General features: G+C 33.7%; 1 protein-coding gene across 1 annotated transcript in view; it reads left to right on the top strand.

Moving 5' to 3' along the window:
• Positions 1–27,673, top strand: part of STAG1 (STAG1 cohesin complex component) — a 346,896-nt gene that overhangs the window by 210,045 nt on the left and 109,178 nt on the right. The window contains exons 8-14 of the mRNA XM_020986100.2: positions 4,213–4,368; positions 5,061–5,133; positions 11,111–11,234; positions 13,840–13,938; positions 15,436–15,515; positions 20,111–20,218; positions 24,941–25,055. Coding sequence (XP_020841759.1) covers positions 4,213–4,368; positions 5,061–5,133; positions 11,111–11,234; positions 13,840–13,938; positions 15,436–15,515; positions 20,111–20,218; positions 24,941–25,055 — 755 coding nt within the window. The remainder of the gene's footprint in view (positions 1–4,212; positions 4,369–5,060; positions 5,134–11,110; positions 11,235–13,839; positions 13,939–15,435; positions 15,516–20,110; positions 20,219–24,940; positions 25,056–27,673) is intronic.

Here is a 27,673-nt window from a genome sequence, read left to right as displayed (position 1 = left end):
TCCTTATAAGTAAACTTGGCAGTATGGAGCACTAGAAAGAGAACCTTTTAAATTTAGGAAGCCCTGCTTTCTCTCCTAGAGTTGACCCTGACTAGTGCTGTGGCCTTCAACAGATCCTATAACCTCTCTAGACATCTGTTTCCTCCTAACCCTTACTAGCCATTATCTCGTGAACTTTATTTCTGGTGTCATCTTTAACAACTCCTCCTACCTTGTAGTTGTAAATTATTATTAGTAGGAGTTAGCCTGTATCTATAAATCATTATAAATGAGAGATAGCTTCATGACCACTTACTTAGCTGTTGATTTTGATATAGTGTCGATCATCTTTGGAATACTAGAGGACACTTATTTCAGTCCTAAATTTCCCTCTTCTGTTGAGAATAAATAATACAGTTTACTATAAAAGCTAAAATAGTGAAGAAAGAAAAATCCATCCCATTTTAATAATGAAGTGTTATTGTACAATTGTATTTAATCCTACTGTAGTTTAAGTAGGATTGAGAATGTACACCTCTGTAGCACTAGTCATTTATCCATACATATGCATAAGTAATGAATGTCCTCTCTGACACATAATTGACAAATGCAAAAGAAAGACTAGATGGCCTCTGTGGTCTCTTCCAGCTCTAAATCTGTCTCCTATGTAAAGAAAGTATAAATGGGCAAACAGGTAATGATGAGTTGTAAAATTCAGGAACACATAAGTGAAGTGCTTAGCTTAGAGAGGAGTAGGGTGAACTAGAATGATGCTATACAAAAATTCTAAACCAGAGCATTCTTCTTTTGTGTATGCAGGATCGCCAAGGTGGTACCGGGGTATTAATTCCCTAGCACCATGTTTTTCTTACCATTTGCTTAAAAGAATGTGAATTTTTGCAGAATGCATTACCATTATTCTGCAATATTTATTGAGTAATACCTGTATGCAGAAAACCTTTTAAAAAGCTTAAATGGAGATTAAGATTCTTATGCTATATCTAAACCTTTTTTAAAAATGAATTTTTTTTTACTGTAGTATGTAGAAAGGTATTGCTGTGTTTGCTCACTTAAAGGAAATAATGCCCAAATAACATGATTTTCCAAACACTGTGTTTAGAATAGTTATCTTCTCTGTACTTGGAAAAAGGGAAGAAGGGAAACATGGGAATATTTTGTAAGTGAGAATGTTGTTTCCAGAAGAGTGAACATGAACAAGTAAATATTGTCTTTATTATTTTTTCTGTAACTCTTTCACTGTATAAAATATTAGTAAAATACCTTAGTGTTATTAATAGTAGTATTATATTATTACTATTATTATATCATACCATATACAATAATATTATATTGTACTTTTATTATACTCATTAGTGTTATAATGTATACGCAAATATATCTTTGAAACTGTACTTTTGGGGTTTAGGGAGAAATAGGAAAAATCTTCTTGGTTGTTGGTTCTTAGAGTTCAAATGGCTTACATGTAGACATAACCAAATTATCAGTTATTATGTTATTATGTGAATTACCGCATCTAAGCATTAGCCAGTATTGTGGTCATACCCCAAAAGTTAATTCGTGACACATCAGCAAACCCTGAAGTATGAATGTGGCTGGGAAAAATGCAGCTTCAGTTAACCTTTAGTTCCATGATTTCTTATACCCAGGAATATTTAAAATCAAGATCTTATTAATATTTAAAATCAAGATTTATTGGGTACTGTCTACTAAGTGTAAGATGTTTAAAGTTAAAATTATCCCTACCAAATTCAGATGCCTCAGGTCCTGCCTCTCATCTTCCCTACATGGTATTTCATAATGCTTTTGCAGTGCTACATATTTAAATTAAGAAATAATGCACACATAGTGAAATTAGCAAGAGACAACATACAAAACCTACTAAAATCATCCGAGTATGTAGTTTTAAAAAAATTGTCAGAGCCAAATTAATGCTTCATTTAAATAGATTGACTTTTGAATGTCAACAAAGCAGTGTTTTCTGGGGAATTGACTAGACTACAGGATAGTATCATATTAAATTGGATATTATAATGGTATTTATTAAAATAGAATTCTACCTGGGGGCTCATTAGTGGAGAAGTATCTCTTTCCAAATTTGTAAACCTGTTAACAGTCAGGCAGATTAAACTTGTTCTGGTGCTGAGAAAACCCTTGCCCACAACAGTTGGGTATTCTCATTTTTATGGCCCAAAAAATAAACATAAAATTATTTTGCCCAAATGTAAAGTACTTTTGTATTAGGATTATTGGAGAGAGAGTGCTTTAGTAAGAATACTTCATTAAAAATTTTTATATTTAAGGCTTTCATCTTTTTTCCTAAAGATAGGAAAATAAAGTGTAGGTGCCAGTAATACTTCAGTAAATGATATTGATTTATTTTTCAGTTAGAAGTTCCTGAAGGTATGCATTTGTTAGGAGGGAAATATGAGATAAGTTAGGGAAGCATTCGTTTTACTTTGATACTTGGATGGCTCTGTGTTTTCATCCGTTGGAAGTTATTCCTTCCAGCCAGTTCACAATGACTTCTCTTCCTATGTTAGTCTTAATTCTCATCCATGTCCTTTCTTAAATCCTCCATGGAGAATCCATTCAACTCATTGGAATGCTTTCTCTTCTTCTTTTAGTATCTAAAAGACACTAATTAACCTCGTGAGATACTAATGTCTCTGTTGTTGCATTCTTGCTACGTGATCAGCCTACTTCCTTTTCTGATTACATGTTTTCTTTTATAGCAAGAATGACAATATGGATATAATTCAGTTTCTCTAATTGTGTGTCAGCTTGTTAGTCACTGAACAAAAACAACATATTGAGAGTATCAGGAATTATATAATTCTTAATACCAGCTATCCCAGTTTCTTGTTCTAACATTGTAAGCAGAACTGACAGTCACTGTATTTTTTTCTGTTTGTTAGCTCACTATGCCTTCTTCTTTTTCCTGCCAAGATCCACCACCCTTCCCCACCTCCACCCCCCCACCCAAAAAAATTACGTAGTAACTAGTCCTCTAGTGATAAGAAAGATATTCTATGAAAAATAAGAGTTTATGTCTTTGTTTAGTTATAGAATTATAAGATTCCCATATGAGGCTGGTCCTCAGGGAGTAGACAATATCTATCAGTGGGCCCTTACAACCTTTGTAGTTTGGTAGCCTCTGTCACTGGTTGCATTTAGCTTGTATCACTTGGAGAGCCCCAGTTTACTACCATTTCATAATGAAGCCAATAAGTATGACAGAGATTCATATATACTTTGTGCTTTCACATCGATCATCTTATTTGATTACCATAAGACATGCATTATTAGGGAAACACTATAGCTTTCCTAATTAGAATGGAGTGGATTAAAAGAGAAGCTCATTTGAGACAGAAATTATATGAACTTATTACCATAACTTAAGTTGAAGGTCTTGATAAACTGAAGAGTGTTATGGATGAGTGAGATATATTTATAAGGGCTATTTAAAATTTCCTTCAACAAGAAAGTTCAAGGAAACACTTTTACTTCTTGACTATTGGACCAACATGTTATCCTTCTATTTTCTATCCTATCTCTTTCACCAAATTCCTACTAAATAAATAAATAATTTAAAAATGAGCTTGAAGCTCACATATACATTTAATGTGTATATTTTGCCTTCTTAAAAAATATTGAGACTGAAAATATTTCAAAAATTACAAAAACAAATTACATTTTTTCTTAAGAAATTCCAATTTAATCTGACATGTTAAAACTATTGACTTACACACAGTGGAAACTGCATTACATTTACATAGATAATAACAATAACAACTAGCATTAATGTAACACTTTTAGATTCACTTCTCATATTAATTCATCTTCTCATCTACAAATAGCCATATAAAAATAGGTTGTTTTTCTTAGGGAAATTCTTAGAGATTTTTCACTAAGCTTATAATCCATCTGTTTCCAAATCAGTTTCTATCTCAGAATTAGCCACATTATATAATTAAATTGTATGGGAATACTCGAATGCAGTAGCTGAATCTCAATGACGTTAGTCAAGGTGTTAGGTAAGTCTTGAACAGCGTATAAGACATAGAGAATATGTAGTGTGAAGGATGGAGTTAATGTATTTATTTTACAATAGAATTTTTATATAGATGATATGACTAATGGGATTTAAATTTTTTAGTGAGTTTATAATTCTGTGTTTTCAATTTAAAATAATAAAATATTTATTTTTCATAGCCATGAAGCTTATGACTGCTCTGGTGAATGTTGCCTTAAACCTAAGTATTCATCAGGATAATACACAAAGACAGTATGAAGCAGAAAGAAACAAAATGATTGGTAAGAGAGCTAATGAAAGACTGGAGTTACTACTTCAGAAACGCAAAGAGGTAAGCAAGACTAAGATGTAAGGGAAAGAATTGGTTTCCTTGCTTTTTTATATAATATATAATTTGATATAAAAGAAAATATGTAGAGAAATCCATTATTTATCTAAGATATAAATAAACCCATTTTTATACAATACTGCTTTTTTCCCCCTGAAAACTAGTTTGGTCAATTCACATTTATATAATTAATTTATACAGTTATTTTTCTGGTTTTGTAATTTAAAAATTTAAACTAGAGGCAGCATAATGTAATAGAGCTAGATTTGCAGTCAAAGGTTCAAATCTTGACTCAGTATCTTATTACCCACATGGGGCAAGTCACTTCACCTTTTAGATCCTCAGTTTCTCATTGCTAAGTGAGGGATTTGAAGTAGATGATCTCTTGGGTCCCTTCTGGCTCTAAAATCTATGATAAAAAGAAGTTATTTAAAAATTTAAATCATGTTTTCTAGTTAATATTATTTACATTACAAGTATGTTATGTTTGTAATATATTATCATTTCTATACCTAAAAGTATTTCAATTTATAAGAGAAACTAAGAAACTATACAATTTTAAAAACTATGTATTACACCCAAATGCCTTTTTGATTCCTAATTAAACAGATTAATCTAGTAATATTTTTGAAAGTTACTAAAAGAAGTGATCACTATTTCAATATAAGAGGTAATAATATTACTTGGTTTTTATTTCAGTTGCAGAAAACCAAGATGAAATTGAAAACATGATGAACTCTATTTTTAAGGGTATATTTGTTCATAGATACCGGTAAGAGATGAAATTATAATTAAAGCAGCTGGTGTTTTCTTAACTTATACCCCACTGTCTCATTTTTATTTTCTTTGTGAAGCTATGAATGTTCTTAATTATTGTATTTGAGGCTGTTTTCTAGGAATACTTTATAAGCTATTAAATTACTTAAATTTCAGAGTATTAGGGAGGACTGTGGGTAGGAATGATGGGCCTACCTGTTGTCTAATACACAGTCTAGGAAGTTGAGAAAGATTTACTACGAGGCTGGAGGCAGAACATAATTTTATTAGCCACAGCAACTCTTAACACTATTTACTGAGTTATAAGGTTTTGGTTATATGTTATAACATGCATTTGCATCTAAATCAGTGGAGCAAGTAGACACATGTATGAAAATCACAGTTCTTGAAGCACTGGAAAACTGGATTAAAGGACACTAAGTTATTGCTAGACTTTTTCCTTTACTTGGTTCCTCAAGCTGCACTTATGTAATGGATATATTAACCAATCACTTTACTGGGGAGACAAGTCAACTTTACTCTGTTCTACAGATTCATAACCTAGGGCCCATAAACTTGATGTTTAATATAATGTATTTAAAATACTGTATTTCAGTGTAATTGGTTTCCATGTAATCCCATATATTTTATTTTGCACATTTAAAAATATTGTTCAGAGAAAGGGACTGTAGACTTCTTCAGTCTGCCAAAGGGATCCTTGACACAAGAAAGATTAAGAACTCTGTTCCAGTCTTGTATCCTGGATTCTATTTGTAGTAATTTTACGCAAGATAGTAATACCCCCATGAATGGAGAAGATGTATTCTATACTGATACATTTTTTTATAAAAACCTTATTATGTCAAAGAAAGAAAATATGTAATGGACATACAGGTGTGTTACCAGACATATAGGAGCAATATAACATGAAATTGCCTTTAAATATTAAGCAAAATAATATAAAATGTAACAAAATATAAAACATGTATATGAATGTAAGAGCAGATGAAGTTGGGTTAAAGAAATGGGGAGAGGTGTATTCTTTGTTAAGATAATTAGACAGAGGTGATTATAGATTTTGGGAAGATTTCTAGAGAGAATGACCCTACTGATGAACATTTCCTGAGGCAGGAAAGTCAAGGTTCTTGGCAAAGCCATTCACAGAGACATAAACTGCTCTAGCATCTCATGCAGTGTTCTTGTAGCAGCCTGTCTTCCACATGGAAAGAGTCATCTTGGGAGAGAGATCATAGCTATGTAATTTTAGGTGCATTCCTACTCAAAAAAATCTTCCCACCTACAATTCCTTTAAGAGAGGGCGATTTCAATCTTCTACAGGTGGAAATAAAAAAAAATTATTAATGCAGGTTCAAGTAACATCCTCAGGTTTTTTTTAAATCAAATAGTCTTATACTCTTTAGCCCAGTTCCTACTTCTTATCATCATTATCTATGCACAGGTTGTATCTCCTCCATTAGGATGAAAGGGTTTTTTGGGAGCATTTTTCATTTTTGTATCCCTAACCCCTAGCACAATATCTTGAACATAGTAGATGCTTAATAAATATTTGTCATATTGAATTGAGTTTAATTGGACTTATTTATACCAGTATTATCAATGATAAAAATTAATTCACTCATTAAATCCTTTTCTGTGTTGATAGAACAGAGGAAATAAAGAGAGGAGAAAGGGAAGGATGCAGAAAAGGGAGATTGAGAGGGAAGACAAAAGGATGAAATGACTCAGGTTTTTAAACCTTTTATATTGAAACATGATGGTATCACCAGCAGATACCAAACATGTGGAAAGAACTAGTCTGAGAGTGGGGAAGTTGATTAATTCTTCTTGGAACACTGTTGTGGAGGAAATACAGTGCAGATTCCAAGTCAGAGAAAGACTTGCTATATATGGTGACGTCCTACAAATGCTCCCTTTTGCACATGATGTTTTACTAATTGCATCAAGGTCCAGAATGTTGCATAGCTTCCTAAATGAGGTGCTCATACTCACTCACACATCACTTGGCCTTAATGTCCATATGAGAAAAAACAAGTAAACAAACAATAGCCCTTATCCAGCCTTTTGTATACAGTGGTTTTTGGTACAATTTATAGTGTTCATTAATTGATCTGGGACAGACACTACAAATAAACGGTGAGTTTACCCTAGAATTGAACAGAATGAGTGTAGACTATATTTATTTTGCAGTATTACATAGTGATTTTAATGACCTCAAGCTTTTCCTTAATTCAGTGAAACATACTTTTAAACACCACACAGGGCTTGGACTAATATTTTACACCATATACTACAATAAGCTTAAAATAGATATGCTTTGATATGCTTTTGTAGCCTCACATCTCTAAATCATGAACATTCTTAAAAAATAATAACTGGTAGTTTCTGGATAAGATTAGCATCACTTAATATCATAACAAAATAGAGTATGTTTTAGCAAATAGGAAAAAATTTGTTAAATGTTATTAGAGCTATTCCTAAATCATTTGTCTGTATGGTCAAACCACCCACTTATCAGAATTATAAACAAGAGGAAGGGATAATGAGGGAAAATGGTATATAACTGAAATCACTTAAGAGTGAATCATTTAAATAATTAAAAATAAAAATGGAAAATAGAGAACAAAAATAGCATAAACATTCACTATAACTTCAGGTAGAAGTTGACCAGTGTAAATCAGTTGCCACAATTAGTAGACCAAAAGAGTCTAGAAAACACATTAGTCAAAAAACGTGAACATGGCGTGGGGGGAGGGATGAGATGGGGAGAAAATTTGGAACTCAAAATCTTCAGGAAGTGAATGTTGAAAACAAATAAATTTTAAAAAAATATTTAAAAAACAAACAAACATATGAATAATTTGCCAAATAGTAATGAAAGCGTTTACATAGCACTTTGGGTTTGCAAAGTGCTTTCCATGTTATTCATTCCTTGGCGAACAATGGTTATCAAAGACATACTGAGTTATCATTCAAATTAGTTTATAAAATCATAGGAAGAATTAAAGTCTATCATGCCATTTCTGACCTTTTTCAAAGAGTTAAATATTTTTCACAGCAGTTGAATTCTCAACCATACAAATGATAGAAGTGATTCCAAAAAGATTAAAATATGAAGAGTCAGTTACCTGAATTGGAAAAGCTTTTGCGTGAACAAAATTAACATAACTGGGATGAGAAAGGAAAGTCAGCTAACTGTTCCACCATACATAAATGGATAAAATAAAACAGTTTTCAGAAAAAGAATTATAAACCGCTACTGGCAATAGTGAATGTTGTTCCAAATAATTAATAAGAAGATAAATACAAATCTAAACAACTCTGCAGAACAACCCAGTGATTTGGCAAAAATGATAAGATAGGAGAGGTATAAGTATGGGAGAGTGTGTAGAAAGACAGCTGTGGTTTTAATATAATTAAAGGTTGGATGAGGAAGAGCAGTTACAGGGAGTATTGAATTAACCTTACAGGCAATACTTAAGAGTATTTTGTTAACGTAATAAAACAAAAAAAAATCCTAATAGATTAAAATTTTGAACAGAAAATAAGTTAAATTCAGTCAGAGGTGAAAAAAAAAAAAACAGCAACAGAAAATACCCTTAGTAATCCATAATGCAAAAGTGAAAACACAGTGTTATTATTTATTGGAATAAAAACAGTGATGTCAAAAGGAACTTTATTATGGTGAGGAATAGCAGGTTAAATAAAACCTTTCAATGTAATATCAGAAAAATGATTGCATTTTGGTGATATGGTAAGAGAAATTTAGTTCTTACTGTCAACAACAGAAACTTAAAGCCATGGTAGATACTCATAAATGTATGATGCCATTCCTATTTATAAATACTTCTTTTTACTCAGTTGTACAATAATAAAGGGTTACCTTATGTATTTCAGCAAGGTATCCCAGTTTTTAAAAAAAAAAATAAAGCTAAAATAATATAAAAGCTAAAATAAAATAAAAAATAAACAAAACTAACTCTGTACCATGGTAGAGTCATGTATCCTAGCAGTTCTTACAGTATGAAAACAGATGATAACATCTCCTTTGTTGCCATTTCTTTGCTGTCCATTTTACTCTTACCACCTACTTTAGTACTTCTTGTGGAGCCTCTCAGAATCCTGGCAGCCCCTTCATAGAGACAGCCTAATTGCTATAGGGAGAGTAAAATGAAAATAGAAAGGTGAGTAGATGACATTATGATAGAACGTGAGGTATGGAGGAATCTGAAAGGTATGAAAGAAACATTCCAAACTCCATTCATGTGAGTATCTTTGGTAAGGTACCCTAGAAAGGGGGGTTAAAACTTACCTTGGTTTGAATATAATATAGCTATAGTCTCAAGCATTTAAATCTGCAATAGAAGCCTGCAGGGAACATTTTCAAAATTCAAATGCTGTAGTCCAGAAAAGAACTTAAAAATGTAGAAGTATAATGCATGATGTAGGAAACCAACTTATTTGAATAGTAGAGACTGATGAACCAAAGAATAGAATATCTAAGTTGCATCAAATGCTAATACAGTACATATGCCAGGGAAGTATATATTATGAAGAGAGTGGAACTAAATGTCGAAGCAAATGGTATATCTTTCAGTGCAAAGTAGTGACAGTGTTACTACAATTTCAAACATCATAACCATCAGCAAACATTTACTGCATATCTCTTGTGTGCTACATATTAAGGATACTAAAGGGTCTGACAAGATCCCTAGATTCAAAGACTGTGTTATCTATCTTAAGTAATGTGAGAGATACTTAAAAATAATCTGCAGTGTTATTTAAGATGACTTAGGTAGGATTTCATAGAAAGGAAGAGATCAATATAGCCTAGAGTTGCCTGGGAAGGTTTCCTAGATTGTGTGCAACTTGAATTAGTCTAATTCAGGAGTGGGGAACCTGTGACCTCAAGGCCCCACCTCTGATCTATGAAGGAAAAGAAAAGATCTTAACCAAATAGTGGAACAAGACAAGCATTCTGGCTTGAAGAAAACATACCCAAGACTCAATAAGTAGACTTAGAAGTGCCTTAATGCAAGAGATGTTAACAAATGGAGTGAACATGGTAAGGCCATATTGAGGAAGATGGGGAGGGGAGGAGGGAGGAACAAATTACTGAGGATGAGACCAGAATCTTGAAGAGTTTGGTTTCTGTTTCATCATAAAACATAATCAGCCAAGTAGGGAAAAATGAGAAGAGAAAAAGTTTTAGAATTCAATTTATTGCCACTTTGTCTCTAATTTTCTGCCTTAGGAAAAGTGGAACAGTAAAAAAATATCACTAATGAAGTGATGAAAGATTGCCTTATAAGCCTATGGTTTCTATTTATGCATAACCCATCAAATTATCAAAAATTTGTAGTGTTTGTATCAGTAATCGATTGTCCTACTCTGTTGTCTGCCATATATTTTCCTACCTCCAAAGAAATATAATTAATGTTATATAGTTTTTTCCTTGCTCTGCATGGAGAGACACTATAGTGTAGTGGATAAAGAACTGGCCTCAGAGACAGGAAGATTTAAGTTCAAGTCCCACTTCTGCCACAAGCTGTGTGACCCTAGGCAGGTCACTTAACCTCTCAGTGGCCTACATAACTGTCTAAGACTAAATTGCAGAGAAGGAACTGATTTGCCTTGGTAAAGGACATTTCACATCAGGAGCTCCCCACACCGATAAAATCACAGGTTTGGTCAAGAAAAATTAAAGTTCTTGCTCAAATTATATTTCATTCATCCATTCACTCATTCAGATGTTTTTTTGTTGTTTAGAAAAATACCCAATTCAAGTTCAAATTAGAAAATGTAAGCAAACTGTAAATAGTAAAATAGGAGCTTTAGTATTTATTGGTAGAGTCTTTCTTGGCAGCTGTTCATTTGATGTAAAGGATCAACAAATAATTACTGTTGGGAGTTAGGGTGGTGAAATTGCATCATATTTCAATGTTTTTCAAAAGCATGATCTCTTTCTCCCCTAGTGATGCAATTGCTGAGATTAGAGCCATTTGTATTGAAGAAATTGGAGTATGGATGAAAATGTATAGTGATGCTTTCCTAAATGACAGTTATTTAAAATATGTTGGCTGGACTCTTCACGATAGAGTAAGTAATCATAATTACTACATCCATGTGAAAGATGTTTTGTGACCTTTCTTATTTGTTGGTAGCCTTGCTTTAATTTCATTATTATATTTCTAGGAATTGAGGTGTTTGTATTTGAATTTATGTTTTTGAATTTGTGAAAATTTTAAAATTATTTAAAGTACTTGTTCAGATGTTGAGCTTGGTGGTACTGAATCTCTCCCTCTAGTGTTTTGATGCATTCAGAATTTAAAGTAAAATGAAATAGTGCATCTCAAGAAGGCCTAATATTTATGTTAGAATTTGGGTTAAAATCTATATTCCTTTGCTAGCTCTGAAGAAATGACAGATTACAACTTCCTTTTCCAGTATGGCAAATCAAAAGACAAATGAACTTTCTTCTCTTTTTAATTCATTGTCATAATATCTAATTAAGGGTTATAGGAGAACCTGTGATTTCATTAGCATAATTAGCTACTTGTGAAGAAGATCTCTCTAATAATGCCAGGCTGTACTAGTTCCAAGTCTTAGACTTAGAGGTTTTCTGGGGATGCTTTTCCAAGGTCACATGGCCAGTATGTGTCAGGGCTGAATTTCAATTCAGGTACAGGATGCTGTCCCTCTATTTAAAACATAATGAACATTTAACCATGCATAAAAATATAAATTGCACTGTACAAAATGTGAAAGAATTTAGTTTATTTACAAAAACAATGTACACATGAAAATGGCATGCAATTGGTACAGTGATTTATGGTGACATCAATATTATAGGCATTCAGAGAAGATGACCTTGGGGTGCAGTGGAAAGGGGAGACTTGGTAAGAAGGTGGGCTTTGATACCAATGTATTAGTCTCTTTGCCTACAGTAACATAGGAGAATATTTTCTATCATATAATGGGCATTCTATTCATGTATAAATTTTATATGTATGTGTCATACATGTATATTACATGCATACATACTCTCACATTACCAGTATAAGGTATCGGGCAGCCTTACCCAGGTATACTCTGCCACAAATCCTCCTCCTATGGTACTGTCCTCTAGGTCTTGTTCTGTAGGACTTTGGTTCTTTGTTTAGCTTACCCTAATTCCACCCCTCAGTTCCAGCATAGATCATAGTCATCATAACGATTTTGCTTTCAGGAGAAGGAATGTCTTTGACTCTTTAAAATGTGAGTCTGCCCTTTTTTGGCTTCTGGTCAGAATGTTCATCTTGAAATTTCCTCCCTGACCAGCTTAGCTTGTGAGAGTTTCTCTTAGAAGTCACAACATCTTAGGGTTAGAAAGGCCTCAGAGGACCTCCTATCTGATTCAGAAATGCCCTCACAAATCTGCAGGAAAACTTTTGGTTATCAATAACTTATTTCCTAGAATAAGAATCCTTTCACCTTTTATTTAGCTCTTTCTGATAACTGCACTATTCTATATAAACTAAAATCATGATCTTTTCTGCCTTGCTGTGGTGGTGAATTCAACTATGAATATGGCCTAACAATGTTATCACTACCTGTTTCCTTTCTTTTTGACCTTACTTTCAGGCCCTTTTCCCAGGATTTTCCTTCCTGATCTTTTAAAAGGGACAGGATGCGGTAGTAGAAAGAACATTAGATATAAAGCTAGAGGACCTGAATTCAGGTCTCAGTTCTGCCCTTTGTGAGCTTAGGAAAGACACTTTACCTCTTGACGATTTTCTCTTATACAAAATGAGGTTAATAATATTTTTATTTACAGCCTCAGAATGAATGTAAAGAAAGTAGTTTGTAAACTTTGTAAGAGCTAGATAAATGTGAATTTGTCATCATCATTATTATTATATTGGATTTCTTTTATCCAGGTTTCTCTTTAGCTTTTAATTATAGTTTTTCCTACTGGTCTGTGTACTACTCCAGATAATCTGTCTTGTGTCTTCCCTTCTAACCTCTTTTTCTATCTGAAACATAATTCACATGCCTCAACATATTTAAATTTTTAAAGCCTTTCATTCCTCACAGCCCTGACCATTGGCTTGTCAGGCCACCTGAATTCATTTGAGCTTTTCACCTTTATAGTTCTCCAGCTCAGCATCTTCAGTTATTCACATTTACATATTTATATTGTCATCATATCCAGGAAATTTCCGTTGTTTTCCCTGTAAATTTTAAAATACCTAGCTCTAAAGCCCCTAACCTTTTGTTTGAATTTCATCTTTTACTTCCTGACTAGAGCATTTTGGTTAGAGTTTAACTAGTAGTAACCTTAGGGGATGGGAGTATGCCTTTTCCCTGATTAAATATGGATATCCATGGGAACAAAGAAACTTTCCTAAGATTCTGAGGTAATGTGGTTGAGAAAGAACCTGTTGTACTAATTGTCAGTGACTATATATGTATTTAGAAGAATTATCTTACTTGTAAATAACTGAAGTTTTTTAATGAATTATAAATTATTTGAAGAATTAACTGAAAAAGGAACACAGATTTTCTGACAATTTATTCCAGTCTGACTTTATATTTCTACCACAAATTGCAATACAACTTTAAATAAGTGACGAATCTAGACTATTCACTTGGATTTCATTTAAAATTGCAGGCCTGTCTATATATGCAAGATACTGGCTAATCCTGTTGTGTTTTTATTTAGCAAGGTGAAGTCAGGCTGAAGTGTTTAAAAGCTCTACAGAGTCTATATACCAATAGAGAATTGTTCCCCAAATTGGAACTGTTCACGAACAGATTCAAGGTATGTATGAAAAACTCATTTGGAAAAATAACATAACTTGTACCATCTAGTTATTAGTGATTTTATTTTGCTTTATCACTGTTGGTGATTTCTGATATGTAGTAAAGAATGTTGTTGCAATAATACTTCCTTAATGCAAGTATTCCTCACTTTAAATACTGAGCTTAGATTTGGAAAGGAGATATATTTGGAGGGGATGGAGAGGGTCATTAGTTTCATTACAAAACATTTCTTGTTTTTATAACCATTCATTATATGTTTAATACCTATAAAATTTGGGGAAATGGCCTTCCGACTTAATTTAAGATTAGATATGCACACTTTTCAAGAACATACTTAAAATGCTGTACACCTTTAGATATTTTGAGTTTGTTCACTATTATATTAGTGTGCTTATATATGTACTACATATATTTACATTTATACTATATGTGGTATACATATATTAGTGTACTTGATTAGCATGAAAAATAAAACACTGAAAAGACAAGTCGCAATGTATGTAATAAAACTATGTAGGGTTAATGCTACTGAAAGTGATAATAATTTCTTTCTTAAAAGTGAAGCAGGGAGCCGACACTATTTCTACCAGCCTTTTACTTGTTTTCACGTATTCCCAGCTATGATGTTATATCAGATTAGTTAGGTGGTTGTCTGAGGTATTAATGATTTCTCTTTAACACACATGAAACCACAGAGTCCACAATTTGTTTTCAGTAGCTAAGTTTTTAGTAGCTTTACAGAATAGAATTAATAGGTATCTTTTTATTATATGTGAATTTGTATGCAAAATATCAAACTTACTTACTAAAATAGAAAATTAATTCTAGAATATATGATTTTCAGGCTAGCATATATATTATGTTAGATTCAAGGTACCTGTTGTGGAAATGAGATCTTTTAGACTTTATAAATTCCAAGACAGGAAGTGGGGAGGTAACTTTTAGGACTTATTTGGGATTAAATTTTTTGTGTTCTAAGCTAATGCAGTAGTAATTCTCCTTAAGTCATTCATTGCTCCAGGGATCAAGATTTTACATTTGATTGGAAAATAAAATTTGGGCTATAAATACAAAAGTATTCAAACTCACATTAAACCTAAATTGTTAAGAGTTCCTGATACCTGGAATTTGTTCCATTACTCTTGAAGTTTCTAAATTAGAAACTGTTTTAAGTGATTTTTTAAAAGTAGACTGCCACAGTATAAATAAGATATGGTTAATAATTATTTTATTATATTTTGGAAAGCTCTTCTTCCATTTAGGTTGTGAATATGAAAACTTTCTAATTATATACTCATATTATTTTCTACTATTAGGTGCTTATCTGAACATCTTTCTCCCCATCCACTAGGTTGTGCCTTTATGTACCTGGTAACTATAAGCACAGAGATACACCTGTAGTTTCTGACAAAACGAAAGAGTTTTATACTCACCAGTAACAAATATATGAGCTTATTTATTTTGTGAATTTTTTCCCCCCTGATTTCTTGTTTAGGATCGCATTGTATCAATGACACTTGATAAGGAATATGATGTTGCTGTGGAAGCCATTCGACTAGTTACTTTAATACTTCAGTAAGTATTTCAAGTGTTAATAGTAATGTCTTGAATTTAGAAACCATCCTTATTTCAAGTACAACAAAGTACTTCATTGATGTTGTGGCTAAAAGTCAAATCACTTTGCTAATGTGAGAAGTTGCCATAGGGGGTACCTGTTGAAACAAAAAGAAACAAAGTGTAAAAAAAAAAAGTTGTGCTCAGATAAGCCCTTCTTAGTTTATTCTTGTTCGTTATAAATAATAGGAGAAATGGTGGTAAGGATATGGATCTATGTATAGACCTGAGAAAAAAGCAATCAAAAGTCATAGTCCCTTTAATGACAACTTGGTATCACCATTGGAGAGGATTGGCAAATATGTACTGATGAAGAAGTGAGGTGGTAGGTGTTAATGTAATCTGGATTTCAAGTTCAGGTGCCAATCTGGTTGGGAATATGGAAAGCAGGCTCACAGAATAAGATGTATGAAAGTAATTTGAATTTGAAATTATAAAACTTAATTTAGAAGCTGCTGAAAATAGAATCCATGAGTGACATTGGATCAGAGTAAAGTTATGCTTCAGAAGTAGATATTTTTACAATACTTATTTCCTTTGTCATTGTTTTATTTGGCTCTATATTTTCTATTGACTGATTTTGTTACTTTTGTTTAATAAAAAAGGAATTTAATTCCTTCTTCTTGTTACGTAAAAATTCTCTCTGTGTTACCACGTGGCTTATTTTTGTTTTAGTTGTCTAGTCCTGTACAGCCTACTCTACCAAGTCTTCTGGTGACAGCGAACAAGGAATTCTAGAATTTGCTAGCTGGAAGAGAATTTAGAGATAAGCTAGATATATGTTGTTCAAGAAGATAGTGAGAAATCATTAATTATAGCTTACTATGTTCTAAGCGCTGGGACTATAAGTAGAAAAGGCAGTTGCTCTCAAGGAACCCACATTCCCAATTGGAGAAGACGGCAATTAAATGAAAATTCAGCTGCAGGGCAAGTGAAAACCAAAAGGCCTATTTGGGACCTCGTCTGACTGACTCTCAGTAATGATGGGAAGATCACACAGTACCAAATACCATGATGCTTGTTTTGGTTGAGTTAATTCTGTTTAAATTCCAAATGGTCCTAACAAGCCTTTGTTCACTTCTGTTCCATAAGGGGTCAAAGAATGTACTGACAGAATACTCTTAACAATGTGGATAAATTACCTAAAGCCTGATGATGACCTAGTCTCCTCCTAAGTATGTTTATGACAGGCATTGGGGTGCTCACCTATAGTCAGAAGAGGATGCTGGGTTTGCAATCTGACATTAAGCAAACCATTTCACTTTTCTGTCTCAGCTTCCTTGTCTACAAAACCAGTAGATCTGTACTAAATTTCCTTTAAGTCTCTTTTCCAGGTTTAAATCTTATGATTCTATGACACTTGCTGTAGATATAGCCTATCTAGATTTCTTCAGGGTATTTCATGCTATAATTGTGGACATGCTATTAATATTGTGGAAGAGAGAGAGAGAGATGTACTAGATGGTAGAAGAAGTAGATTCTGAGCTAGTCAAATTACTGGACAAAAATAATAGTCATTAATAAGCATCTTCTCTCTGTAGGAGTCAGCCACATTATAATAATCCACTATTCCCATTCTTCTCAACATATTCATGCTATTTCCACAGCTTTGGTCATTCCTAGGTATCCAGGAAGAGAAAATGCTTCTTGGCTCCTTCCCAGATCGCTGAAATCTATTCCCCTTACTTTTGTATTCTACCCCGATATACAAAATGTGTTACTTTTTAAATACTGAGGAAAGTACAAAGTTCAAAATATGTTTGGTTTGCAGGTTTGCCTTCCCTTCTCCCCAAACATGATGTAAGAATTTGTCAGAAACTAGAGAAAGTTTCTTAATATTTATTGAATATATATTATAATCTGTTCTTCATTGTGGTTAATTGCTTAAATTTATTCAACAAAAGTTTATTAAATATTTACTATCTGTGAGATGCTGTACTAGACTGGAAATGCAGATATAAAAATGAGATAGTCTCTGCCCTCAGGAAGCTTCCTTTCCACTGAGGTTTATGACTTATGCCCCAGATGAATTCAGTGTTAAGCAGTGTAATTCAGTTGATTGATTTTCTTTGTTGAGTAGTAATATACATATGTGTGGGTTTTCCAGATAACTATGAAATTATGCTAATTAGATAATTTTGCTTAATTTTTTGGACACTTTACTTTCTTGGAGGGCTTGGTTATGCGTTTGTTGGCAAGAGTCTGTCATATCAAAATGTATAAATAAATTTAACAAAAAACTCCTTTGACATCAGATAGAACTAGATAGGAACAACATATTTTACAGTAGGGAAAATCAGGATATTCATTATTACAAATATTCAAAACTAGATTTTCAGGTTCTCACACGTATCGACGATTTTTCTCAGTCTCCTTTGCTTGATCTTCATCAAGATCATTCCCACTAACCGTGAGTGTACTGCAGGACTGTCCTGTGTCTCTTCTGCTTTTATATTGTTTCATTTGATGATCTCATTAGCTCCCATAAATTCAGTTATCCTCTCTGATGATTCTCCAAACTGCTTATTCAGCCCTAACCTCTCTGCTGACCTCCAGTCTCACATCTCAAACTGAGTGTTCTGTAGACAACTCAAACTCAGCTTTGTCTGAAGCTGCACACATTATCTTCTGCCTCTCCCTTTTTCTAATTTTCCTATTACAGTTGAGAGTACCACCATTCTCCTGACTTCCTGGGCTCACATATTAGGTGTCCTCTTTGATTCCTTATTCTTTTTTCACCTCCGGTGTCGTTTGTTGCCAAGACACATCTCTTGTGTACTTTCCTTCTGTCCTCTGACACTGCTCACACCTAGTAGCCTTCTAGTTAATCTCCTTGCCACAAGGCTTTCCTCATCCTATACTCAGCTGCCAAAGGGATCTTCCTAAAGCATGACTTGTGTCATCCCCTGTACTCAGTAAACTGCAATGATTCCTATCACCTCTAGGATCAAATATAAAATCCTCTGTTTATTCAAAGCCTTCTAGACCCTTCAACACCCTACCACCACCACCACCTTTCCAGTCTGCTTATACCTACTTCTCCTTGCCTTCCCCCTACACCCCCCCACACATATACAGGAGTACAATGACACTGGCTTACCTGCTGTTCCATCTCCCAGCTGAGCATTTGTCCCTGATGAGAATTCTGATGAGAGAAAATTCTCTCTCTTGTCTTCACCTTCTAGCTTCCTTCAAGTCACAGCTATAATCCTGTCTTCTATGGGAAGCCTTTCCCTATCCCTCTTAATTTTAGTGCCAGCCCTCTATTGATTATCTCCAGTTTAATCTGTATATAGCTTGTCTGTATATAGTTGTTTGCACATTTTCTCCTTCATTACTCATTAGACTGTGAGCTCTTTGAAAGTAAGTATTATCTTTTGGCCTTCTTTGTATACTCAGCTTTTAGAATAGTGTCTGGCACTTAATATATGTTTTTTGACTCACTGTTTTTTCAACAAGATAATGCTCCAAATGTATGCATCTTTCCCTTTACACAAAGAGCTGAAAATGTAGTAAAGGTGATTTTAAAAGGTACATAAATGACTACAATATAACCAGTATGTGATATATTCCAGATGGGTGAAATACTTGTATAGGAGGTCAGAGAAGGGGGAGTTCTTGGCATTTCAGCTAGATTGTGAAGGTTGAGTTCAAAATTGTATATTAATGACGTTATTTGTCTGGTGATTCACAATGTACAGAGCCATTTAGCGATACCACATAGAACTAGAGAGGACAAAGCAAACCAGGAGGGAATAGCACAAGAACTGTTCTGTTTTAGTTCAACCATGTTAAGGCAATAGTGGGAGATAAAACTGGAAAAGTTATTTTGAACTGTGTACTGTGTAAGGCTTTGAATGACAGGCTAAGAAATTGATACTTTTTGCTATAGACAGTGAGATTCAAACTGGTATAGTTCCCTATATACTCCAGACTTGTCTTTCTGCCCTAAGAAGATTTCGTGTAACATTTATAAGAATCTTGAACATTATCTACAATTCAGTGACCAGGTCAGTATGCCATTCCTTCTGGACCCCTCAGGAACTTCCTCTTTTCCATTAATATCTTAATCCTTTATCCCCATCTTTCCTTGAGTGCTAGCCTCCTTATCACTTCCTTTGATCTGATAAAATGGTTATAAGAGGAAAACATACTTTTCCCAGAAGATCCTCATTGCTCAATTCCCACTTATTCCATGAAGGCTGTGATTTATCTGTTCTGGAAGCTCCTGCTGAGGAACTCCTACCACCAAAGCAGGTCCTCACGTGCTCTGCAATTTATAACCACACTGTGGCCTGAGACAACTTACATAGGTGAGGTGATTTGCCCAGGTTCACACGTGTCTGAGATGGGACTTGAGGCAGTATTTTTCTGACTTCTAGACTAGTTCTCTGACCACACCTACCTCTTCCAAATGTACATACTACTCACTTGAAATGTCACGTTGGTTACTGTGTATCATTCTAAACATTATATAATAAATGTGTTTCGCTGGAGAATATGTACGTTAATATAAATATTGTTTTGGTTCATGTTTTACTTTGTGAATTTTTCAGTGGAAGTGAAGAAGCACTTTCCAATGAAGACTGTGAAAATGTTTACCACTTGGTGTATTCAGCACACCGGCCTGTTGCAGTGGCAGCAGGAGAATTCCTTCACAAAAAGTAAGTTAAACAATAAATATGGACACTTTGTTGTAGTATTAACTGGAGAAAACTAATGTGATGGGGGAAAATATATCATTTACAGCAATGTGCAAATTTAGGTGGCTAGTCCTATGGGCAGACCATCAATCTAGTTTGTCATCCTTTCATCTATGGAATTGAAAAAGGTTTAACATTGACATATATTTTCACAAGTTCTCAGCAATTTTACAGTGCTTCAAGTTTAAGGAAAAATCTTGTAAATCTCATTTTGGTTCTTCATACACCTGCAGTCCTTTTAGTAATCTAAGGATTTTGTTGATCTCATTCATTTATTTCCAAAACGTCCTTTTTTTTCCTTCACCTGTTATGAATTCGATTAAGCAATATTGGAAAACCATCAAGACAGAATACAATGACAACAAAAGATGCTGTTTTATTCATATTTTTTGTATGTTTATATCACATGAATGTTAATTGCCAGATGCCCTAGAATCGCCTTAGCCTCGAGAACTTTTACCTTCGATACAAATATGTGTAGGAGTTAAAAGAGCAATTTATACTGATTTTGAAAAAAATATGAAGTGCATGGTGATAGTTTTTCTTTTTGAAATTTTTAAATTAAATTTTATTTTTTAATTGACAGAGATTTGTTTTGTCTCTTTCCCACCCATCCCATTCAAAAAAAAATTTCCTTTAACAAATATGCATAGTCAAGCAAAACAAATTCTCTCATTGGCCATGTTGAAACATGTATCTCATACTGCACCCAGAATCCATCACCTTTGTGTTAGGAAGTGGACTGCATTCTTCATCATCAGTCCTCTGAAATGATATATGGTTATTTCGTTGATCAGAATTTTACAACTTTCAAAGTTGTTTGTTTTTAAAGTGTCGTAGTTAATTGTATAAATTATGCTTCTACTTCTGCTCGTTATCCTAGTCTTTCATCAGTTTATAAAAGTCTTCAGAACTGTTCGCTTTTCTAATATTGATGTAGAATAAATTGTTCTGGTTCTAACTCTGTCTATGTCTCTTTGAAATAATCTATTTTCTTATTTCTTGTAGCACGGTAGTACTCCATTACATTCACATGCTACAATTTGTCCCCAGTTGATGGATATTTTTTTAATTTCCTGTTTGTTTTTTCCTTTTTTCAGCAAGTCAATACGCTTGTTTTCCCACAGCCCCTCCAACATTTATCATTTTCTTTTTTGGTCATCTTTGCTAATTTGATGGGTGCAAGATTCTTAGATTTGCTTCAACTTGTATTTCTCTAATTATTAGTAATTTAGAATATTTTTTCACATGGTTATAGATAGCCTGGATTTCCTCCCTTGAAAATTGTGTTTATAGTTATATGAACTGATGTAGAGTGAAATGAGCAGAACCAGGAGAACATTGTACACAGTTAACAGATGCACTGTGTGATGACTGACTTTGATAGACTTAGCTCTTCTCTTCTCAGCAATGCAAGGGTCTAAGACAACTTCAAGACTCACTATGGAAAATACTATCTAGCTCTGATTCTTAATCTAGCCACTGCTCAGATGTTTACTAGCTAACCAATACCTCACAGACCCACAGATTCCTTAAGAGTCTGGCTAATATGGCAGATCTTTAATAAGCCTTGTCTTTGGCTGAAAGAAGACTTGGATTGAATTCTTTCAGACATGACCTGTGTGTCATGATCCCTGGGTCCCAGCACCCCTAATCCGATAAACCTCATCAATTCCACAGTGCTTTGAGTCTTATAGGGAGATGGTTCCAGAATTACTACTGTCCTTGTTTCATGGACAAGGAAAAAGAGATTCAGAGAGTTTAAGTGACTTGCCACAAAATGAAATAGTTATTAAAGGGCAGATCTCAGATCACAAATGGCCTTGGGATCAGAAAACCTGGGTTCTAGAACTTCCAGCTCTGCTTATCTACCTGAAGAATAAGTAGACACAGAGACTGCTGCATTGGGAATTTACCTAACTTGCTCAGAGTCAGAAAATGCTAGGCTTGACATCAGGACTTCTGATATCCCTAGACAAGTGCTCTTTTTCACATGCCAAAGCCATCCTTTGGAGTTCAGAGCTGCCTCTTAAAGCTGGAAATGATACTAGCCTGCTGTATACCCTCTGATCATCCAGTAATTTGGGATCTTACGGATTTTTTTGTATCATGGACCTGTTTGGCAGTCTGGTGAAAGTTACAGAACACATTGCACAATAAAGTCGTTTTTGTTTTGTTTCTGTGGGGGTTTTTTTGGGTGGGTTTTTTTTTGTTTGTTTGTTTGTTTTGCATGAGGCAATTGCATGAGGTTAAGTGACTTGCCCAGGGTCACACAGCTAGTAAGTGTCAAGTGTTTGGTCTGAGGCTGGATTTGAACTCAGGTCATCCTGACTCCAGGACCGGTGCTCTATCCACTGCGCTACCTAGTTGCCCCCATGATAAAGTCTTTAAATGCAAAAAAAAGAAAATGCTATCCATATCCAAAGAAAGAACTTAGGAATCTGAATGCAGATGGAAATGTACTATTTCCTCTCCTTTTCTTTTGTTGTTTTGTTCTATTTATTCTTTCTTGTGGTTCTTCCCTCTTAGTTATAATTCTTCTTTACATCATGACTAATGTGAAAATATGTTTAATATGAATGTATAAGTAGAACCCATATCAGATTGCATGCCATCTTGGGGAGAGGGAAGGAGAGAGAGGGAGAAAATTTAAAACTCAAAATCTTATGGAAGTGAATGTTGAAAACTAAAAATAAATCATTTAGAAAAAAGAAAATTTTGTCTACATCCCTAGATCCTGTATCAATTTGAGAACTGGTTCTTTTTCTTATAAATTTAACATAGTTCCTTACATAGTTAGGAAATGGGACTCTGATCAGAGAAGCTTACTACAAAGATTTTTTTCCCCAGTTATTTGTTTCTCTTTTAATTTCATGTAATCAGGATTACCAATTTTATTGTCTGTCATCCTATCTATTCCTTATTTGGTCATAAATATTTCTTCTATGCATAAATTTGATGAGTAATGTTTCCATATTTCTTCAATTTATTTAAAATGTGATTTTTTATATCTTGTTCACATATCAATTTGGAACTTCTCTTGCAGTAAATTGTCCAGTTTTCCCAGAACTTTGTATCAAAGTGAGTCCTTAGCTGCTCTTTTAAAGTAAGATTATAGTGAAGACTAGAACCGATAGCAATAGCACCAGTCACATGTATTCTTCCTAGTTACACTTCTGCCATTTTGACTTTAAGCCTAGACTTTTATGTATTCTGATAGAGCTGATAAATTTTCAAGCACCATGGTTTCTGCCATTGACATGATGGTGCTAATCAGTTCATATTCTCTAATGGCATTGCATACAGGTGTATTTCCTAGTGGTCTCTAGATATGGAGTCAAATGGCAAATTGAGTAAATTGTTTATCCACCCAAAAAAGCTTTATCATTTAAAATATGAAGATCTTTTTAGTATTGTTCTTTCTTCAACATTGATTTGATTCATCTTAGAGAATTTAATGTAATAAGTTTATATCTTAGGAGTTTGTAAAATATTCAGTATTTTAACATTTTAGATGTAGATACAGGCTAAATAAAGGGGCATTTTGGGTACTCAGGTAATAAATGTATCTGTATCTACAAGTAGATCTAGGGAGGCAGCATGCAGCAGTAGAAGAAGCACTAACCAGAGTCAGTAGACCTGGGTACAAATCCTACATCTAATACTTATTACCAAAGTGACTTTGCCTTAGTTCCTCTTTGGCTCCCCTTTTTCCTTCACTTTAAAAATGGCCACGGTTGGGGAAGGCAGTACTAAATGGGCTTTAAGGTCCCTTACAGCTATAAGTCCACAATACTTTGATCTCAGAACTCATTATCTGTCATCTTCAACTTCTCCTCCAGTCCACTGAATATATTACATTAATGCTTTGAGTATACGCAAAATAGATGCTTTGCATTAAAAGGTCAAAGATTTCTTCATTTTAAAAAAATTCCAATGGTTGAACACAACTATACCATAGGTATAGTACTTCTTACACACAGATTTGTAAAAATTGAGTAGAATTGCCCATTTAGGTAAATTTTAAATTACCTAGTGCTTAGAATTTTTTTAAACATGTATGAAATTATTGTGTTTTCATTCTTCTTATTCTTTTGCATTTAAATAATTTGTAGAAATAAGCCCCTTTGCTTTATGTTGTTTTAAATCTGCATTTACCAAACCAAATTTTTGCTATATTGCTGGTTCTTTCATTTACTGTTCCTCAGCAGTTTTATTTTGAGGAAGACATTTTGGGATAATGAATTGAAGCTCTTTTCAATGATTATAAAGTCAGTATCTTAATCAGTTATTTCTCCTGCTAAGTGTTCTAATTTGGAGATTCTGCCAATTTCCCAAAGGCAGAGTAGAAAATTACAGTACCAGGTACTCATAAATCATAATAGGAGTAACTTGCATTTTTTTCAGAATTTATTTCATAGATTACATGGTTAGGAAAAGTATTTCTGAAATATAAACTTTTATGTTGAGCTGTATTTAAATGATGTGAGTATTTTTATCAGCCTGTATTGTTCATTTGGATCTTAATTTTTTTGTCTTCTGAGATAATTTGACTAAGCAGTAAAAGACAGTGAAATGCAGAGGAAAAATAGTTTATTTTATTTTTCACTTTTTAAAATTTAGTAAAGGGGAAAATGTTATATTAGGAAATTTATAGTCTTATCTTGTGTTATTTCCTTCTAGGCTATTTAGCAGGCATGATCCCCAAGCAGAAGAAGCATTAGCAAAGAGGAGGGGTCGGAACAGTCCCAATGGGAACCTGATCAGGATGCTGGTTCTTTTCTTTCTTGAAAGTGAGGTAAAAATATTTAAGAGATATATTTTTAACCAACTTAATCAATGTGTTTTTAACCAACACATGTAACAAATTTTTGATGTCATTAACTTAAAGTGATTTATCAATCATTTCAATCCAATGTAAATTAAAAAAGCCATTGTTCTTTATAAAATTGCCTCCATAGATCCCCACTCATGGAACCAGTGCTGCACCTTGTGGACCTTGGAACCTTTAAAAGCAGTTAGCCTAGGGAAGGAGTTGTGATCTTAGATGCATGTGCAGATCAACACTAAAGATGAAGTTATGAAAATTATTTATTTCACTTTCACATTCTAGCAGTATTGCATATCTTTCTTTTCTTCTTTCATTGTTACCTCTTATTTTCCTTGCGTTTACATAATTGTCATTTTTTAAATTACAGGCTGAAAATTGTTTTTTAATTGGTGTTGGTATTCTCCTTAAGGATTTGGTGCTTAGTTCTTTGAAATTTAATTTATGACATAAGTATTATCTAGGAAGAGATAAAAGAAATAGACTTCACATCTAAAACATTACCATGAAGAATTGTAGAGCGGTATATCTATATTTTATGGTCATCACTTAAAAGCTGTTTTGAAAATTAGTATTCACATCAATTATCAAAACATTTTTTTTCTTTCACATGTATTAGTTTATCTTTGAAATGCTCTTTTGATCAAAGTATTATTTGCAACTGATAACATCTGGGGAACAAGAAGGGTAAAAATTTGAAAAATGGAGAAGAACATGGCTGTTGGAGAAGAATTATGAAAGAAAAGGAGGTAACCATTAGCTACAGGTTAATGGGAAGGTGTTTACTTCAGGAGAGAAAGCAGAGTTTGTTACAGAAACTAAAGGAAAGGAATGCTGGAGATAGAATATAGTTAAGGCAGAAAATAAAAAGCAACCAAAAAACGAGAGAATCAGGCAGTGGTGAGGGAGTTATGGTGTATGGGTGGGTGTGGGTGTTTTAAAAGAATAGAGTGAAATAAATAGGGAGGAGGGAAAGTAAGCTGAGGAGTTGGCATTGGGCCATAAGAGTAAACAGTGACTTTAAATATAATGTGACAAACAGCCATTTGCATTAATCAGGTTTCCTGTATTAAGGATGAGTTTGACCACAAAAACCATTTCAGAAGATATGGCATGCGTGCGTCAACAGTAAATAACTGTGCAAACTACTATTTATTGGAATACTCAAGGAACGTGATCTGGCTTATTTAAAATTTTTGGTAAATGAACTTTGTATGTGTTTTATCCCTGAAGGTCAACAAAAAAAAAGTTCAGCTATTTTAATTTTTTAAGCGTATGCCTTCGTTCAACACAGTAATAACTCAATTTTACTTAATTTTCCTAGTTTATTTATATACGGTAATTTTTAGTTGTCTCCAGTAGTCTTTGTTTACATGTTTTATACTATGTTCTTGTGACAACTTTTATTTCAGTATGGAAATATAAATCATATTCTCTCTTAGTTGCGGCTGGTACTCATGCCATGAGTACTTCTAAACTGGTGCTTCCAGGCCTTAGCTATGTGACTCTGCCATGCCTGAGCCAGTTCATAGATATCAGATTGAGGTAGCTTTATGTAGTCCCCTTTAAATAGCTATAGATGTTCTTTATTAGTATTTCATTCCCTCTTTTTTCCACTTCACTGTATGCTTAGCTTTTTCCCAAAATGATGTCAGAGTTGACTGTTTTGAATCTTATTTATTTGTATGACTTTTCATATTTGGTAGTCTTTGCTTATTGTTTGCAGTCAGAATATGCTATCATAAGGATGCTCTTAATGAAGTTAATTTATGTGCCTTCTGTGGTTTAGGAACTCTCATTTAGATAAGTCTTTTGAGAAGCTAAATTGTTTATTTGATTCTTGTGATGTTCTTTGTAGTTTGGTTTGGGTGGTGTATGTATTAAATCACTAGTCGTAGAAAATGGGGATAAACATTGAAAGAGCTGGAAAGAGCCTTGTGGGTCATCTAATTCTACTCATTGTGTAATTAAGAAAAGTGGGGTCCAGAGGCCTAAGATTACACAGCTTACTATCAGTCACTTTTGTTTTGTTTTGTATCAAGAGGTAAGTAAATTTCTCTGTGATGTGACCTATTACTAGGCCTTCATATCAGTTACTATTCTTGCCTAAGATTGCCATTTTTACATTTTAGATAAATGAGTAGTATTATAATGTTAATACTGAACGTGTAAAAGCAAGATAATCCTATCTGTTTTAATACGGATTTGGGGACCTGTAAAGACTCCTCCTTGATCAGATTAAATTTTAAACTTTCAAACAAATAATAATAGTTTAGCAGCTTACTGGTTAGAATATCCTTCTGTATTCAGGAAGTGAAATTCTCCAAACTTTCTAAATAATACACCCCGGAATCCAAAAATACATAATCATTTTGTCATTCCTGCCCTCTTAAAATAAATTAGGACAAGCTTGGGCTTGTCAGGCTTGTTAACAACAGTCAACAAGCATTTATTAAGTATCTACTATGTGTGAAGCACTAGGAATAAAAAGCAAAAATGAAACAGACTGACCTCATCATGCTTACTCCTGGGGGGAAAGAACGTGTATAGAGCTAAGTAGATACAAGATATAGATAGATAGATATAGT

The sequence above is a fragment of the Phascolarctos cinereus genome, unplaced genomic scaffold (assembly GCF_003287225.1).
Source record: "Phascolarctos cinereus isolate Bilbo 61053 unplaced genomic scaffold, phaCin_HiC Scaffold_726;HRSCAF=1367, whole genome shotgun sequence".
NCBI classification, from domain to species: domain Eukaryota; kingdom Metazoa; phylum Chordata; class Mammalia; order Diprotodontia; family Phascolarctidae; genus Phascolarctos; species Phascolarctos cinereus.
The sequence above is the reverse complement of the archived record's forward strand: the minus strand, read 5'-3'. Positions and strand labels throughout refer to the sequence as shown.